Here is a 13,460-nt window from a genome sequence, read left to right as displayed (position 1 = left end):
GGCTTTCTACCTAAGCAGGAAGGCCACACGCAGCCCCACCCAGCTGCTGCTCCCAGCCCTCCTCCACTGGGAACCCAAAGCAGGGCTGTGCCCCAAAGGGAGTGCTTGTGTGTGTGTGTGTGGGGGGGGTTGGGGCGGCGACCTCCTGCCCCCACTCACACACGCACAGGTATTTATGCTGCTGACTTAAGTACCATTTTCGAGTGTACTACATGTTTATTGTCTAAAAATGGGAAAAACCACCATTGGGAGAGTATAGGGAAGAAAAAGTCACCCCACTCCTAAAGATACACGAAAACTATTTGGGTCTATTTCCTGCCTGGCTTTTTCCTACATACACTTCTTGGCGCCTTCAATCAGGATCCTCAGGACAAACCCCTCCTTGTCTTGGTCCTCAGTAAGGGTACTAGGTCCCCGCTACCTCCGCACCACTGTGCGCTTTGGGATCTGCCGGGGTCGGGGGCTTAGGCAGGGTGTGGAGCGACAGCCCGGCCGCCCGAGCGCCGAGAGGCGGGGACACGGCGACAGCAGCGGCGGTGGCTCCGCCCGGGGCCGGCCCACGCTGGGGTCCCGGTGCCTGCAGGGCAGCAGGAGCCGCTCCGGACCCGGGCCCCGCGCGCCGCCTTCTCCCGGGAGGAACGGCCCGGGAGCGCGGCAGGCGCAAAGGCACGGCGGCCAGGTAGGCGCCTCTCAGGTCCTTCCGCCCTCCCGGCCGCTACAGGGCGCACCTACCCCTGCGCGTCGCAGGCGGGAACGCCGGTGGCCCTGGGCGCGCTTAGAGGCGGCGGCCCGCGGCCCTGTCTCCCGCTTCCCGCCGCCCGCTCCCCGGCGTAGTTTCCGGCTGGGCTGCCCTCTGATCCCGCGGAGTCGCGGGCCGTCGGGGGGCGGCACACGCGCCGGGTGAAGCGACCGCGTGAGGATGACTCTGGCCCCTGGTCCCCTCCTTGGAGGTCGCGCCCTGCCCCCTCAGGAGCGCGGGTGGGAAGAGAGAATCTCTTGTGCTGGACTGGGGGAGTCCCAGGTACTAGGGTGTCGCCTAACTGGGACTTAGCTTTGGGGAATCCGGGGCCAGGACGTTGCGGAAACACAGGTGGCTCTGATTGGGGGCGGGGCGCCCCTGAGAGCTGGGCAGCCCCGCGGAGGTTCCGGGACTCGGAGGGGGCGAGTCTGCGGAGGGAGGGGCTGGTGCCGGGGGAGGGGCTACCGGCCTGCAATGGGCGGATCCCGCACCTGCAGCCCTTGGCCCGGGGCCATGGGAGGGTCTACGGCAGAGAGGGAGGAGCTCGCTCGTCGGCCAGCTGGCTTGAGGCAGGTCCACTGAGCCCCAAGATCCTGGGGCAAAGGACTCAGCCAGGACCGGAGGAATTCTCCCACCCGGCCAGGCCTGCAACCGGCGATCCCCGTCCCCAACTCCAGGACCTGTCCAGCTCCTCCAGCGCTGACCACTCCCTCCCCCAAGCTGCCCCTCCTCAGCTTCCACGATCCTCCACTCCACTGGCCATCACACACTCTTCCATAGCTGCTGCCTCCCAGATGGTCCGTCCCCAGCTCGGGCTCTCTGGCACTGGGCTCCTCTAGAGGCCCCATTCTCTAGCTCCCGGGGGCAGCCCCCGCAGGCCCTGAGCCAGCGTCACATCACCTGTGACACCTGTGCCTGCAGCATTGCCCCGAGTGGGCGTGAGCTGTACAGCCCCACAGCCTCTTCTCCCTGGACCTCCCCAAACCTCCCACCTTCCAACTGGTGCAGGAGGCCCCTCCGCTCCCTCCCGGCCCCACCCGGCCCCAGTCGGCCCTCACACTCACACCTCACTCTCTCCCTGCGTTTCTTCCTCCCCATTATTTCTGAGCTCCGCTCAGGCCCTGACTTCTCCTTGGCTTCCCAGCATCCAGCGGCCCAGAATTCCACTGCCATGGCCAGCCTTGGGAAGCCTGGGGCTGGGGAAGCCCAGGAGGAGGAGAGGGTGGAAGAGGGGGGCTCCGTGGGCCCGCGGGTGGCAGTGCTGGAGCAGGCCCAGGAACTGTTTCTGCTGTGTGACAAGGAGGCCAAGGGCTTCATCACCCGGCACGACCTGCAGGTGAGTCCCAGCCCCAAGAGGCTGCCCTCCCCTCAGGCTGCCCTTGGCAACTTAGCCCTGCCATCCTTGCCTGGCCAGGGTCTGCAGAGCGACTTGGCCCTCACACCTGAACAACTAGAGGCCGTGTTTGAAAGTCTGGACCAGGCCCACACAGGCTTCCTCACCGCTTGGGAGTTCTGTCTTGGCTTGGGTGAGCTCAGTCCTTGATCGAACCCCTCCCCCAGACCCATACTGGCACGTGTGGGATTCTGGGCCCACAATACACACAGACAATAGTCTTTTCCATTGCCTCCCTCTGGAGCACGCACAGGTGCAAAGGGAAGCCCCCCTCCCTAGGCTGCTGTGGCTTGTATGGAGCTGACCCTCCTGTCCCTCACCTTCTCTCCCTGTGCCAAACCCAGGTGGGGCTGGGATCCAGGCATGCCCCAGTCTGGCCCAAGCCTGGCTGTCACCTCCCATTCCCAGGCCAAGAACTGGACAGAATAAGGAAGAAAAACAGGAAATTAGGCTCAGAGAAAGGGCAGGATGTGTGTGTGTGTGGGGGGGGGCTGGAGAGTGGGCGCCAAGCCTGGGTGGTAACCCACAGCCCTGCTAATCTTTCCCCGCCATGCCCACAGGGAAGTTTGTGGGGGAGGAATCAGCCCAGGGCTCACTGCCTTCCCGGGCTCCCGAGGAAACCTTTGAGTCTGGCTGGTCCACTGTGCAAGGCCCGCCAGGCTCCCTGGAGAAGGAGGAGGAAGAGGAGGAGGAGGGGTTCTGCACCGCGCTGGAGCAGCTCAGGGTGGCCCCGGTGCTGGCCGAGTGAGTCTGTGCGGGATGGCTCACTGTTCCCCCTGCTAGCTCTCCCTCTACATGCTGCCTGTCCACGTCGCCCGCCTGTCTGTTCCCGCGCAGCGTCCCTAGGCGGGATCTGGCCCAGTCCTTCCCTCTTAGCTGGGACACCTGGGAGGAGCCGGGCGTGATTTCCCGCAAAATTTGCATTTCAGGCAACAGCGGTCCCAGCAGCGGGGAGGAGGGGCGGCACACGATCATGTACACATGGACGTATCCCCACTCACACACACAGCTCGCTGCCACTCAAGCCCAGGCAGAGGCGAGAGAACACACAAGAGGGGTGGCTTGCATGCGGCAAAGGCGCCTGGCTTGTCCGGGGCTGGGGATCTTGAGAGACCTACCGGTAGGGATGGGGCGGGAGCCCCCGCTTCAGCTTCAGCCCTTGCCTGCCCCATCCAGGCAGCCCGCGGTGCGGAAGCTCTGGACCCGGCTGCAGCGCGAGCGACCCGAGCTACTGGGCTCCTTCGAGGACGTTCTGATGCGGGCGTCGGCCTGCCTGGAGGAGGCGGCCCGAGAGCGGGTCGGCCTTGAGCAGGCGCTGCGGCGGTGAGAGCTGGGGTCCGGGCTCGGCGAGACTGCCCAGCGGGGCTGGGGGCTGGGCGGTGGAAAGCAACTCCCTCCCCGGCCTGCGTTCCTTAAGGCGGGACTGCGAGCACGACAGGGAAGTGCGGAGTCTGTACGAGGAGATGGAGCAGCAGCTTCGCGAGCAGCGCCTGCGCCTGCGGAGTCAGGTGGGCCCGAAGCGCCCCCGCCCCCCAGACCGGCCCAAACCTAGACGCGCGCGTCTCCTTGACTCAGCCTTCTCGGAATTGGTCCCACCCCCGGCCCCTGCCCCTCCGCGGCTCGTGGAGGCTCAGGTGCCCCGGCGCGTCCCAGGACCTCCCCCGGGAGGAGCGGAGAGGCCGCCTGGAGCGGGAGCTGCAGAGCCGCCAGCAAGAGCTGGAGCGCGCGGGCCTGCGGCAGCGGGAGGTAAGCGCAAAGGGCCGCAGACCCGCCCAACCCCTGCTCCACTCTTTCCGTCAGGCGTGCACTACCCGGTTTCTTGAGGTCCTTTGTGCCTCGGTGTCCCCAGCCCCGGAATAGTTGGGTGACAGGGGCAAACGCAGGCTTCCGGGAAAGACCTCTTCAGCTCGATTATCTCCCTCGCCCCAGTTGGAACAGCAGCTGCAGGCCCGCGCCGCTGAGCAACTGGAGGCGCAGGCGCAGAACGCCCAGCTGTGGCTGGCCAATGAGGCCCTGCGGACGCAGCTGGAAAACGCGCAGGAGCAGCTCCGCAGACTGGAGGAAGACGTGCAGGGCCGCCAGAAGCAAACCCAACGGTGCCCGGGGGCGGGGCGGGGCTGGGGTCGCGCTCTGGGTTCAGGTCGGGTCCACTTCCATCCCCATCCCACGTCCCAGCCCCGCCGCCAGGGTCTGCGTGGGGCCGGGTCCTCTAGGGGGTCGTCGGTTGCCCAGAAGCCTCCCTGCATCCCTCCCGCAGAGACGTGGTTGCGGTATCGAGGAACATGCAGAAGGAGAAGCGCAGTCTCCTGCGGCAGCTGGAGCTCCTCAGGTGTGGGAGGGGAAGGGCTCAGCGCAGCTAGCTAGCCCACTGTGAGGAAGTCATTCCTTGGGTCTGCCCTCCATCCGTCGTGCTGCAGCCCCAGACAGACACCTCCCTTCTGGGCTGAGGGAGAGCCGCTGCTGTGGAGATCTCTTAGAGCCCTTGGACTCTTCTCCAGGGAGCTGAACACGCGGCTACGGGACGACAGGGATGTCTGTGAGGCCAAGCGACTGGGCAGTGACCACAGGAAGGCTCTGGCTACGGCCTGCCCATGGGGGCCAGCCTGCTGCTGCTGGGTTCACCCCCCTCAGACTCAGCTCTGGCCACCTCACCAGTGCCCGATGACCAGCCCTGAGTGACTCACTGGGCATCAGGTGGAGAAATGCCTGGTGAAGTCGACTCGTCATGGCTGGGTGCTGCCCACCCAGGATGTGAGCCCTACCCAGTGGACTGCCTGGCCTGCTTGCCCGCAGTCATGAAAGAACTAACCCTGTGTGTTCTCTCATGCCCCTGCAGGTCCTCATCCTCTCCCCATTCCATCAAACCCTTCTCTGCCCAGCAGAAAGCCCTCCTCCAAATAAAGTCCATTGATTACATTGTGACCTCCTCAGCGTCCTGTGTGTGTGAGCCACAGCGTTTGTGTGGCACACATATGAGATGTTTCTGATCCACACGTGGCATGTGTATGGTACATGAATGGTCCAGGTCCATGACTCTGCTGTGCTGGGGCTATGGGTGTCCCTGTGTGACCTTGTCATGCCCCCAAGCCCTCACGGTCCATCAAACCTGCCCCTCAGCCCTCTATAGGGGAAATGGGGCTGAGGCCCATTGTCTGCTCCTAGCCTCAGTGGGCCACCCCCTCCCCATGCCAGCCTTCACACAGCCCTGGGTGAGCCAGCTCGTCCACCAGAGTCGGGCCAGTCCTGAGTGGAGCTACCTTCCATACAACCTTCCTCAGCCCACCGGGAGAGCTAGGAGTTGGGGACAGTGCTCTTCTGTCCATGGGGAGCTGCTCCACCTGAATGCAGACTGTCTGGAGCTGGGGGTGAGCCTGATGGGTGGGGAGTCCCCTCCCACTTCTACCTCGCCCCTCAGCTCCCAGTAGAGCGGGTAGCAGGCTCTGGCTTTTCTACCGCACCCTTTTCCACCACTCCCAGGCTCAGTGCCTACCACGCTGGGCTCCGGCAAGCACCTTATGCCTTCCTCCAGGCCATCCTCCACGCTGCACGCTAAGGTCTCTTTTCCATCCGACTAAGCCTCCACACCCTGCCCCACGGCTGGCATCTGTTCTGCCGAACCCTGCAGCTCAGGTGGCCTCTGGGTTGGAGAAGGGCCGGGTCTCGGACACAGTTCAAGGCCGCGGCCTCTCCCGCCCCCAGACCAGCTCCTCCGTCCCCGAGGAGGTGAGCGCCCCGGGCGCCTCCGCATTCCCGGGCGGATCAGCGCAGGTACCTGCGGGCGTCGCGGCCGCGCTGCGCAGACCTGCGGGGCATCTGCCTGCGTGGGCGTGGCGGGAGTTTTGGGGGCTGGTGTGGGCGGGGCCGACGGGCTTGGGGAGGGAGTGGGCGTGGTCTGGTGGGCGGGGCGGGCGCGGGGCCCGCCGCGCAGTCGCCGCTCCCGCTCGCGCAGCCGCCGCCACCGCCTGGCCGACTCCCACGCCAGCCTGGTAAGTACGCTGTCTAGCCAGGCCCGCCGAGGGCACCCCGAGGCAGGCAGCAGCTCCAGAGGCCCGGGAGGCCGGGCCCGCCGACCCAGCCGCAGCCCCCGCAGGCCCTCTCGGAGGGAGCCGGATCGCTAGAGGCCCAGTGGTGGAGGGGCGCAGGCGGGTAGGCGCCTCCCCTCTCAGCCTTCGGGCAGCCCAGGGCCCAAGGAGAGCCCCGCTCCCTGTGCCTGGACCCTGTGCGGGCCCCTCCCCGGGCCTGGCTGAGCGGGTAGGGCCCGCCGTGGGGCGCGCGGGCCTCCGGGGGCTGGGCTGGAGGTGCAGGAGCGGGGGTGGGCAGCGCGGTCCAGCCCAGGAGCTATTTCTGGCCGGCCCGTCTGGAAAGAGGGCCCCTACCCAGCCGGCCGCCCGCGGGGCGCCGTGGGGGCTGAATCTGCGTCGGGCCTGGGTCGTTTGTGCGGCGCGCGGGGCCTCCACTCCGCCAGCTCCCGAGTGGGCTCTGCGCCCGTTTTCTTCCCAGGCGGCCCCTTCCGCTGGTGGGGGAGGAGCAGTGGCCAGGCCCAGGGTGGGGCGCCTGGAGAAAGTGTGTGGGTCCTCCCCACATCGCACTGTCCAGAAATGCTTTCTGCCCTGCCCTGTGCCACCCTCACCCAGCCCAAAATACTGGGCCTGGATGTTCCCTCTTCTGCTGCTGGGAGTGGACGCTGCCTGCTCTGAAAGCGCGGCTGGAATTCACTTCCTGGGGCTGCCACAAGGAGGGGTGGCAGGAGCTTTCCCCTCCAGCTGGGCCAGCCCTGTGACCAGTCCCTGCCCTTCTAGTGGAGCCTCCTGGGGAACTATCACCCGCCTGCCTTACAGAGCCGCTGTCCCTGCCAGCTAGGTGAGTGCTGGGTGGGGCGGGCAAAAGTCGGGCTCTGGGCGGTGCTGTGCTGTCTGGAAGTGTGGCCCTGGGCGCTCATGCTGTCTGGGCCCACAGCCCTCACCCGCCCTCTGCAATGCAGACAACTCCCAGCATGGAAGGCAGGGCGTCTCTGGCTGCCTCTGGGAGGAGCACCACCTGTAGCTGCCCGACTAGCTAGGGCTGGTGTGGCTATCCCCTTTCAGGTGTGAGGTCCAGGAGAGGAAGAATCCCCGGGTCTGGGAGGTGTGTCTGCTGGCGCTGCCTGCCCAGACCCTCCATTCTCCCCACCCTGGCTGGGAGGAAGGAAGGCCTCCCTTTAACAAAAGACAACAGGCTTCCCTGAAGCCACAGCTAGTAAGGGGCAGGTCAGTCTGGCTCTGAGTGGCCTCCTCCCATCCAGCAGCTGGTAGGTTCCTGCCAGCCTGTGACGTGTTGCCTGGGGAATGCTGGGGTGGGGTGGGCAGGGGCTGGGAGGGGCCTGCAATGAGCTCACCCCAAGGTGGCTGCTGGGGCTTCCTACCCTGCCTGCCAGTGGGGATGAGTCAGCCGGGGACGGCTGGGGTCCTCCTTGCCACTGTGCCCTGGGCTCTCGTCAGGGAAGCCAGGCTCTCCAGGCTTCCAGGAGCCTGGCCTTCAGCTTGGTGCTGGGCACCAGTCGTCTGCCCTTGCTGCACTAGGGTGGGAGCTACCCTCCAAGGAAGCGTCCTGGTTCCCAGGATACTCTCCCAGGGCCTTCACCCAGGGCTGGCCTGGGCATCTGCATCCCCTCCTGTCCCAGGGGTATCTGGCTGTCCTCCTGGGCAGGCCCTGGCATTGTGGGCCCTCTGATCCCCTCTCCTCCCCAGGATGGGTGAGTTCAATGAGAAGGCGACATGTGGCACCGTCTGCCTCAAGTACTTGCTCTTCACGTTCAACTGCTGCTTCTGGGTGAGCAGTGCCCCCACCCCTGTCCTGCCTGCCCTCCCACCCCTGCTCTGGGAAGGAGCCTGGCAGGGGCTCAGATGGGACCAGTGTGCACTGCCCACAGCTGGCTGGTCTCGCCGTTATGGCAGTGGGCATCTGGACCCTGGCCCTCAAGAGTGACTACATCAGCCTGCTGGCCTCAGGCACCTACCTGGCCACAGCTTACATCCTGGTGGTGGCTGGTGTCGTTGTCATGGTGACCGGTGTCCTGGGCTGCTGTGCCACCTTCAAGGAGCGGCGGAACCTGCTGCGCCTGGTCAGCAGGGTGTGGGTTGGGGGACAGATGAAGGCGCTGGGAGAGGGGCTCCCCACCTGCAGCCTGGGTTGGTCTCTGGGGCCCAGACTGGGGAGGGGAGGGATGGGCTTGAGTGACACTGCACTGTGCTTCCCCTGGGGCGTCCCTCCCACCTGCACATCGGTTCTGAGGGAAATCTTCCAGGAGTGGGGCAGGCTGTCGGCCCCCACCCGCTGCCTGAGCCCTCTCTCTGTAGCCACTAGGAAGCCAAGGGTGGGGGCTCTGCTCTGTAGTCCCTGGACACCAGGCGTCCCCAGGTACTGGGGGGGGTCGTCTGTAGCCCACCCCGCCTCACTGAGCCCCTGTCCCCTCAGTACTTTGTCCTGCTTCTCATCATCTTTTTGCTGGAGATCATTGCTGGCATCCTGGCCTACATCTACTACCAGCAGGTGAGGGGTCTGGGTAAGCCATATGGGGGCACGCATATGCAGCAAGATGGATACACACCTGGGACTACACACGGACATATACACTCGGGACGTGGACACTTGCACACAGGAACACATGCATGAGAGAACACGGACACGTGTAAGGATATACACATACATATAGTGGGAAGGATACACACACACAGAGGTGCACGTGATGCCCTCTGCTCCAGAGCTGACCACTGTGCCGGCAGGCCCTAGAGGTGGGGCTGGGCCCCAGGGGAGGGTGAACCTCAGGGGTGGAGCTGCAGCAGCCAAGCTGTCCACCTGGGGGCTCCTGGCAGTGGTGGGAGGCATATGTCCACGGGCTCCCTCTCTGCCACCCCTTCCATGGCCACCTGGGTGATCTCCCAGCCCACCTGACCCCCTCTCCAGGCCTGCTTAGAACCCTCTGGCACCTCTCTATACCTGCCCCCACTCTGCCCCACCTTGGAGGGCCTTAGACTCTGCAGCTGAAGCTCTCACCACCTCACCCCTAGTTGAATGCGGAGCTCAAGGAGAACCTGAAGGGAACCATGTCCAAGCAGTACCACCAGCCGGGCCACGAGGGTGTGACCAGCGCTGTGGACAAGCTGCAGCAGGAGGTCGGTCAGGAGCAGTGGGCGGCAGTGTGTGCCTCCCTGTGGGCCTCCCAGACCCCTGTGGGAGTCCCATTGGGGATGGGGGCTCAGCCCTGGCTGTGTTCCCACTGCAGTTCCATTGCTGTGGTAGCAACAACTGGCAGGACTGGCAGGACAGTGAGTGGGTCCGCTCTGGGCAGGCGGAGGGCCACGTGGTCCCCGACAGCTGCTGTAAGACCGTGGTGGCGGGCTGCGGGGAGCGGGACCACGCCTCCAACATCTACAAGGTGGAGGTAGGCTGACTGGGCTGTGGCTGTGGCGGTTCAGGGCTGGAGGACCCCCCACCTTCAGCGCCCCACATCCACCCTCCCAGGGAGGCTGCATCACCAAGCTGGAGACTTTCATCCAGGAGCACCTGAGGGTCATCGGGGCCGTGGGCATCGGCATCGCCTGTGTGCAGGTGTGGACGGGCAGTGGGGCAGGCTGGGCTGGGGCATGGGGTGCCACAGGATGGCTGGAGCCTGTGGCCTGCTCGCCTGGTCTGCCCTGCAGGTTTTTGGCATGATCTTCACATGCTGCCTCTACAAGAGCCTGAAGTTGGAGCACTACTGACCCTGCCCACACTTCTCATGCCTGTGGGCCCCCACCCTGCCATCACAGTCACCTCTGGGGACCCCCATCCCCAGAGGGCGCTTCAAGTGCCTTTTGCTGCACACCAAAGTCCTATGGCCAGTCCTCTCCGGCAGCCAGGACAGCATCTCTGCCAGTGAGTGGGGCTGGCTGGGGTCCTGGCCTGCCTTTGGGGGTGAGGGACTGGAGCTTTGGGATGCTCCCTGATGTCTGTGCTGAGGGGCTGGCCCACCCAAGGTACCCCCAGGCCCCCAGACACCATGGGCTGTGGCCAGGGGCAGGACAGGGAGACCACTGGAAGGTAGGGAGGTGCAAGGGGTTGCCGAGTCAGTCCTGCCCAGGAGCCTCGAGCATCCACGGCCTTTCTGAGTGGCCCTGCCCCCCTGGGAAAGGTCAGATGGTGCTGTCCTGAGGGTCCTCTGCCCCTGCCTCCTGACCCAGGCTTCTGCTGCTCCCAAGCCCCTGCTGTTTTAATGCTGTTCCCACCACCACGTAAAAGGCCCCATGTCTACTTCTTTGCATCTCCCCTGCCCAGGAGTGGGGATTTTTTCACTGCTGTCACGCAAGAGCAGTACCACCAGCTGGGCCACTGGCTGGAACTGCTCCTGCCACTAAGAGGTGCACAATAAACATCTGTGGAACTAAGGAACTTGCTATGTTTAATAACACATGGCTCTGGTCCTCAGGGCCTCCACATCCAACAGGGTGGACTGACTTGCCACCCAGTGCCACTAAGGGTGGGAGCCAGGAGGGCACACAGGGCATCCCGGGCAGCCAGCTGTGAAATGCACACAGACAGGATGCAAGGAGGCCAGTGGCAGGGACAGTCCCACACAGGCCACAGAGCAGGACTGTGCCCACTCTTGGAGAGTGGTGGGGGGACCAGAGCTCCACAGGGCAAAGAGAAACAAACCTCCAATGGCCTGGCCAGCTTATGGTTTCCAAAGACCAACCCAGCTACTGTGTAGGTACCAGGTACAGGGGACAGAGGGGGTAAGGGCAGAGCGTGGTGATCCAGCAGGAGAAAGGTGGGTGCACAGCCCACACTCTGAGCAGGTGTGTGCTGGCACTGGGAGCCAGGCTGGAGAAAGTGCTAGGTCTGCAGAGGCTGCCAGGGCCTGGCCACTGTGTCCCCCTGCTCTGGGCCACCCAGCTCCTGTCCCCAAGGCTTGGGCTATCTATCCCAGGGGCATACCCATCTTCCCCCAGCCAGGCTCCTAGCTCTGAGGAAGGTGCCTGAAATAGGCTGCCTCCCTCCCTCCTAAGAGCACCCTCCTGCCTTCTGCCCACTGGAGGGTACCAGGGCCTGCCTGACCCCTGCCCAGGATGACAGCTTCCAGCTGGAAGCTTCAGCTGCAACAGAGGCCCCAAGGAGACAGGTCTTGGACAGCCCATGGGATTAAGTGCTAATGCCCAGGCACTGGGTGCTTGACCAGCCTGATGTCCGGCACAGCTTCCTGAGGGCTACTACCCACCTACATGGGGGTCTCAGGGCTGGTTGTGGAACCTGGGCACTGCCCCTCCCCCCCTTCAGGAACTTAGCCAAGATGTGGAGCCTGGAGGCTTCTGGCAGGAGCCTCAGAGTGGGCAGCCATGACCACAGCCAGCACTCCATTTAGGGCCCAGAAAACCTGTTCTTCAGATCCTGGGAGAGGATATGAGCATCTCTGTGCTCCACCTAAAGAGCACCCAAAACATCGGGGTTGGGATGCCAGAGCCCCTGGACCCCCACCCACATCACATGCTCTTGGTGTCTGTGCCTATTTGGGCTGTGAGTGCACACCCCAAGGGAGACCCCCCCAGGCTGAGTGGTGGCCTCTCCTCTTGGGCACTGAGGGCCGAGTTCACCCCCCCCCACGGTGTGGCCTCAGGCAAGAGGCAAGACTGAGAAACAAGGCTGAAAGGAGTCCCACAAAGCCAGCCAACTGTCAGGACGTCACAGTTCTGCAAAGACCTTTACTGGATGGTTCCTTCCACAGCGGGAGACATGCCCACATAGCTGTGGGCAGGCATGTCTCCCAGCTACCCACACCTCATGGGATGAACTCTGGGTAAGACACTGCCTGCCATGGCCAGCACGGTCACTTCTCCAGGGGTGCATAGTTGAGCAGCTTCTCAATCAGGTCCACGTGAGCCAGCAGCATGCGGCGGCAGCAGTAACGCTTCAGGCCAAGGGCATCCAGGGCGTCCCTGTGCGGGAGAGAGTGGTCCCGGTGAATGAGCAAGCCCCACTCAGCTGTTGTGGGATTTTCCCCTCTGCTCTGCGCCCCGTGCCAGGGACTGAGACTTCTCCTGGGGGCCACCTCTCTCATTTCCCAAACCACCTAGAGTTCTTAATTTCCCTGGGACTCAGGAAGGCCTCCAGAAAATTCTTAAACGTGCAGATGTGGCAGCCTGGGAAGTGGAGGCCAGGTTTGGAGGTCCCTGCCCATGGCAGCACATCATGTAGAGGGTCACATGCAGGCTACAAGCCATTCACTGGCACCCTGGTCGTTCTAACAGTCTCCTCACGGCCTGGCGCAAACAGCCCATCCATGGCTTCCCCTTCATCCAGGCACCAGGAGTTCAAGTGTGATCAGCATTTGGGCTACCTACACAGGGGCCAAGGGGCAGCCACTGGTGAGAAAGGGAGATTCAGACAGGCATGGTGGTAACTGCAGGGTGGGCAAGGGCAGGAAAGGGGCCCCCATGGCAGCCTGATAATGACAGCTGCGGGGTCAGAAGCTCGCCCTGTGTCCTAACGGCAAGCGGGTTGCAGGACACAGTGGGCCCAAGAGCAGAAAGAGGTTAGGGACCAGATGGACAGGAAGGAGGCTAAGCACGTAATGGTCAGCTACCTAACAGAAGGACCGCAGTCTGGAAGTCCCCCGAAAACCAGGGGTTTGATACCCAGCTCCTCCCTCTCCTCTCCCCAGACTGGGGGAGGAAATACTGTCCTGAGTACTGGTCAGGAGGGCAGCGCTGGAAGGGACCCCGGGACTGAGACCCCTCCAAGATCGGCTGGAATCTGATGTGTGCCCCGCCTGCCCCCCAGGCTGGGGCTCTCGACTTCAGCCCCCAGTCCTCCAACCCCAGCCCCACGTGGGGTAGGCAGCGCAGCAGGACCCTTGCCTCCGCCCACCCGCGCTGGCCGGGACCTCCGGCCCTGTCCCCCAGCCTCTCAGGCCGGAGACGCGGGGAGCGCCTCACCCCTCGGTGTACTCGGCCTGCAGCAGCCCCAGGTAGGCCTCCCACTTGTTGCCCACGATCTTGCCGCAGGTGAAGCAGCGCACGGGGATGATCATGGCGGCGGCGACGGCGGCGGCGGCTCCTAGGTCCTGGAGGCGCTTCCGCCAGCGGCACCTGCCCCGCCCCGGGCGCGCCCACGCGCGGGGGGCACGCCCGCCCCTGGCCACTCGCCCGCCCCTCACCGTGGCGCGGTCGGACTCCGCTTCCCGCCACGACGGTATTCTTGGCGCAGGCCGGGGTCCCGGGGCCGCGCGGCCGCGGCGGGAGCAGAAGGTGCCCCCCGCCCGCTGCTTTGGTATGTTCCGGACGACGGCGTCCGAGCGGGGCCGTAAGAAGGCAGCGG

General features: G+C 64.6%; 3 protein-coding genes across 5 annotated transcripts; 2 read left to right on the top strand and 1 right to left on the bottom strand.

The window, feature by feature from the left end:
* Positions 1-987: 987 nt before the first annotated feature.
* On the top strand, positions 988-5,051 carry CRACR2B (calcium release activated channel regulator 2B). The gene is given in 11 exon segments (XM_036875733.2): positions 988-1,536; positions 1,884-2,075; positions 2,154-2,265; positions 2,693-2,876; positions 3,309-3,455; positions 3,550-3,640; positions 3,786-3,878; positions 4,062-4,228; positions 4,390-4,461; positions 4,631-4,760; positions 4,762-5,051. Coding segments are annotated over 11 exon segments (1,227 nt in total). The 5' UTR covers positions 988-1,533; the 3' UTR covers positions 4,798-5,051.
* A 974-nt stretch (positions 5,052-6,025) lies between these two features.
* CD151 (CD151 molecule (Raph blood group)) lies at positions 6,026-10,534 on the top strand. Of its 3 annotated transcripts, XM_057506757.1 has the most exons (10): positions 6,064-6,118; positions 6,932-6,992; positions 7,217-7,378; positions 7,859-7,940; positions 8,041-8,232; positions 8,586-8,660; positions 9,179-9,283; positions 9,394-9,552; positions 9,633-9,719; positions 9,812-10,534. In XM_057506757.1, exons 4-10 carry the CDS (start codon positions 7,860-7,862, stop codon positions 9,869-9,871), a joined length of 759 nt encoding a protein of 252 aa, XP_057362740.1. In that variant the 5' UTR covers positions 6,064-6,118; positions 6,932-6,992; positions 7,217-7,378; position 7,859; the 3' UTR covers positions 9,872-10,534. The 3 variants fall into 3 exon arrangements, with proteins under 3 accessions (XP_036731634.1, XP_057362740.1, XP_036731635.1); XM_036875739.2 differs by lacking the exon at positions 7,217-7,378 and having other exon boundaries at positions 6,026-6,118; XM_036875740.2 differs by lacking the exons at positions 6,064-6,118; positions 7,217-7,378 and adding an exon at positions 6,140-6,278.
* A 1,291-nt stretch (positions 10,535-11,825) lies between these two features.
* Positions 11,826-13,251, bottom strand: POLR2L (RNA polymerase II, I and III subunit L). The gene is made up of 2 exons (XM_036875757.2): positions 13,079-13,251; positions 11,826-12,079 (listed from the first exon to the last, which is right to left on the bottom strand). The coding sequence occupies exons 1-2, from the start codon at positions 13,171-13,173 to the stop codon at positions 11,971-11,973; spliced, it is 204 nt and encodes a 67-aa protein (XP_036731652.1). The 5' UTR covers positions 13,174-13,251; the 3' UTR covers positions 11,826-11,970.
* Positions 13,252-13,460: the final 209 nt, after the last annotated feature.

This window comes from Manis pentadactyla, chromosome 9, assembly GCF_030020395.1.
Source record: "Manis pentadactyla isolate mManPen7 chromosome 9, mManPen7.hap1, whole genome shotgun sequence".
Taxonomy (NCBI): Eukaryota; Metazoa; Chordata; class Mammalia; order Pholidota; family Manidae; genus Manis; species Manis pentadactyla.
This window is presented reverse-complemented; position numbering and strand designations above follow the sequence as displayed.

Excerpts from the sequence above, each read along its gene's own strand:
- CD151 (XM_036875739.2), top strand. The coding sequence starts at position 7,860 with ATGGGTGAGTTCAATGAGAAGGCGACATGTGGCACCGTCTGCCTCAAG. Across the intron at positions 7,941-8,040 it reads CGTTCAACTGCTGCTTCTGG|CTGGCTGGTCTCGCCGTTAT; the intron begins GTGAGCAGTGCC and ends CACTGCCCACAG. Across the intron at positions 9,553-9,632 it reads CCAACATCTACAAGGTGGAG|GGAGGCTGCATCACCAAGCT; the intron begins GTAGGCTGACTG and ends CCACCCTCCCAG.
- POLR2L (XM_036875757.2), bottom strand. The coding sequence starts at position 13,173 with ATGATCATCCCCGTGCGCTGCTTCACCTGCGGCAAGATCGTGGGCAAC. Across the intron at positions 12,080-13,078 it reads CAGGCCGAGTACACCGAGGG|GGACGCCCTGGATGCCCTTG; the intron begins GTGAGGCGCTCC and ends TCTCCCGCACAG.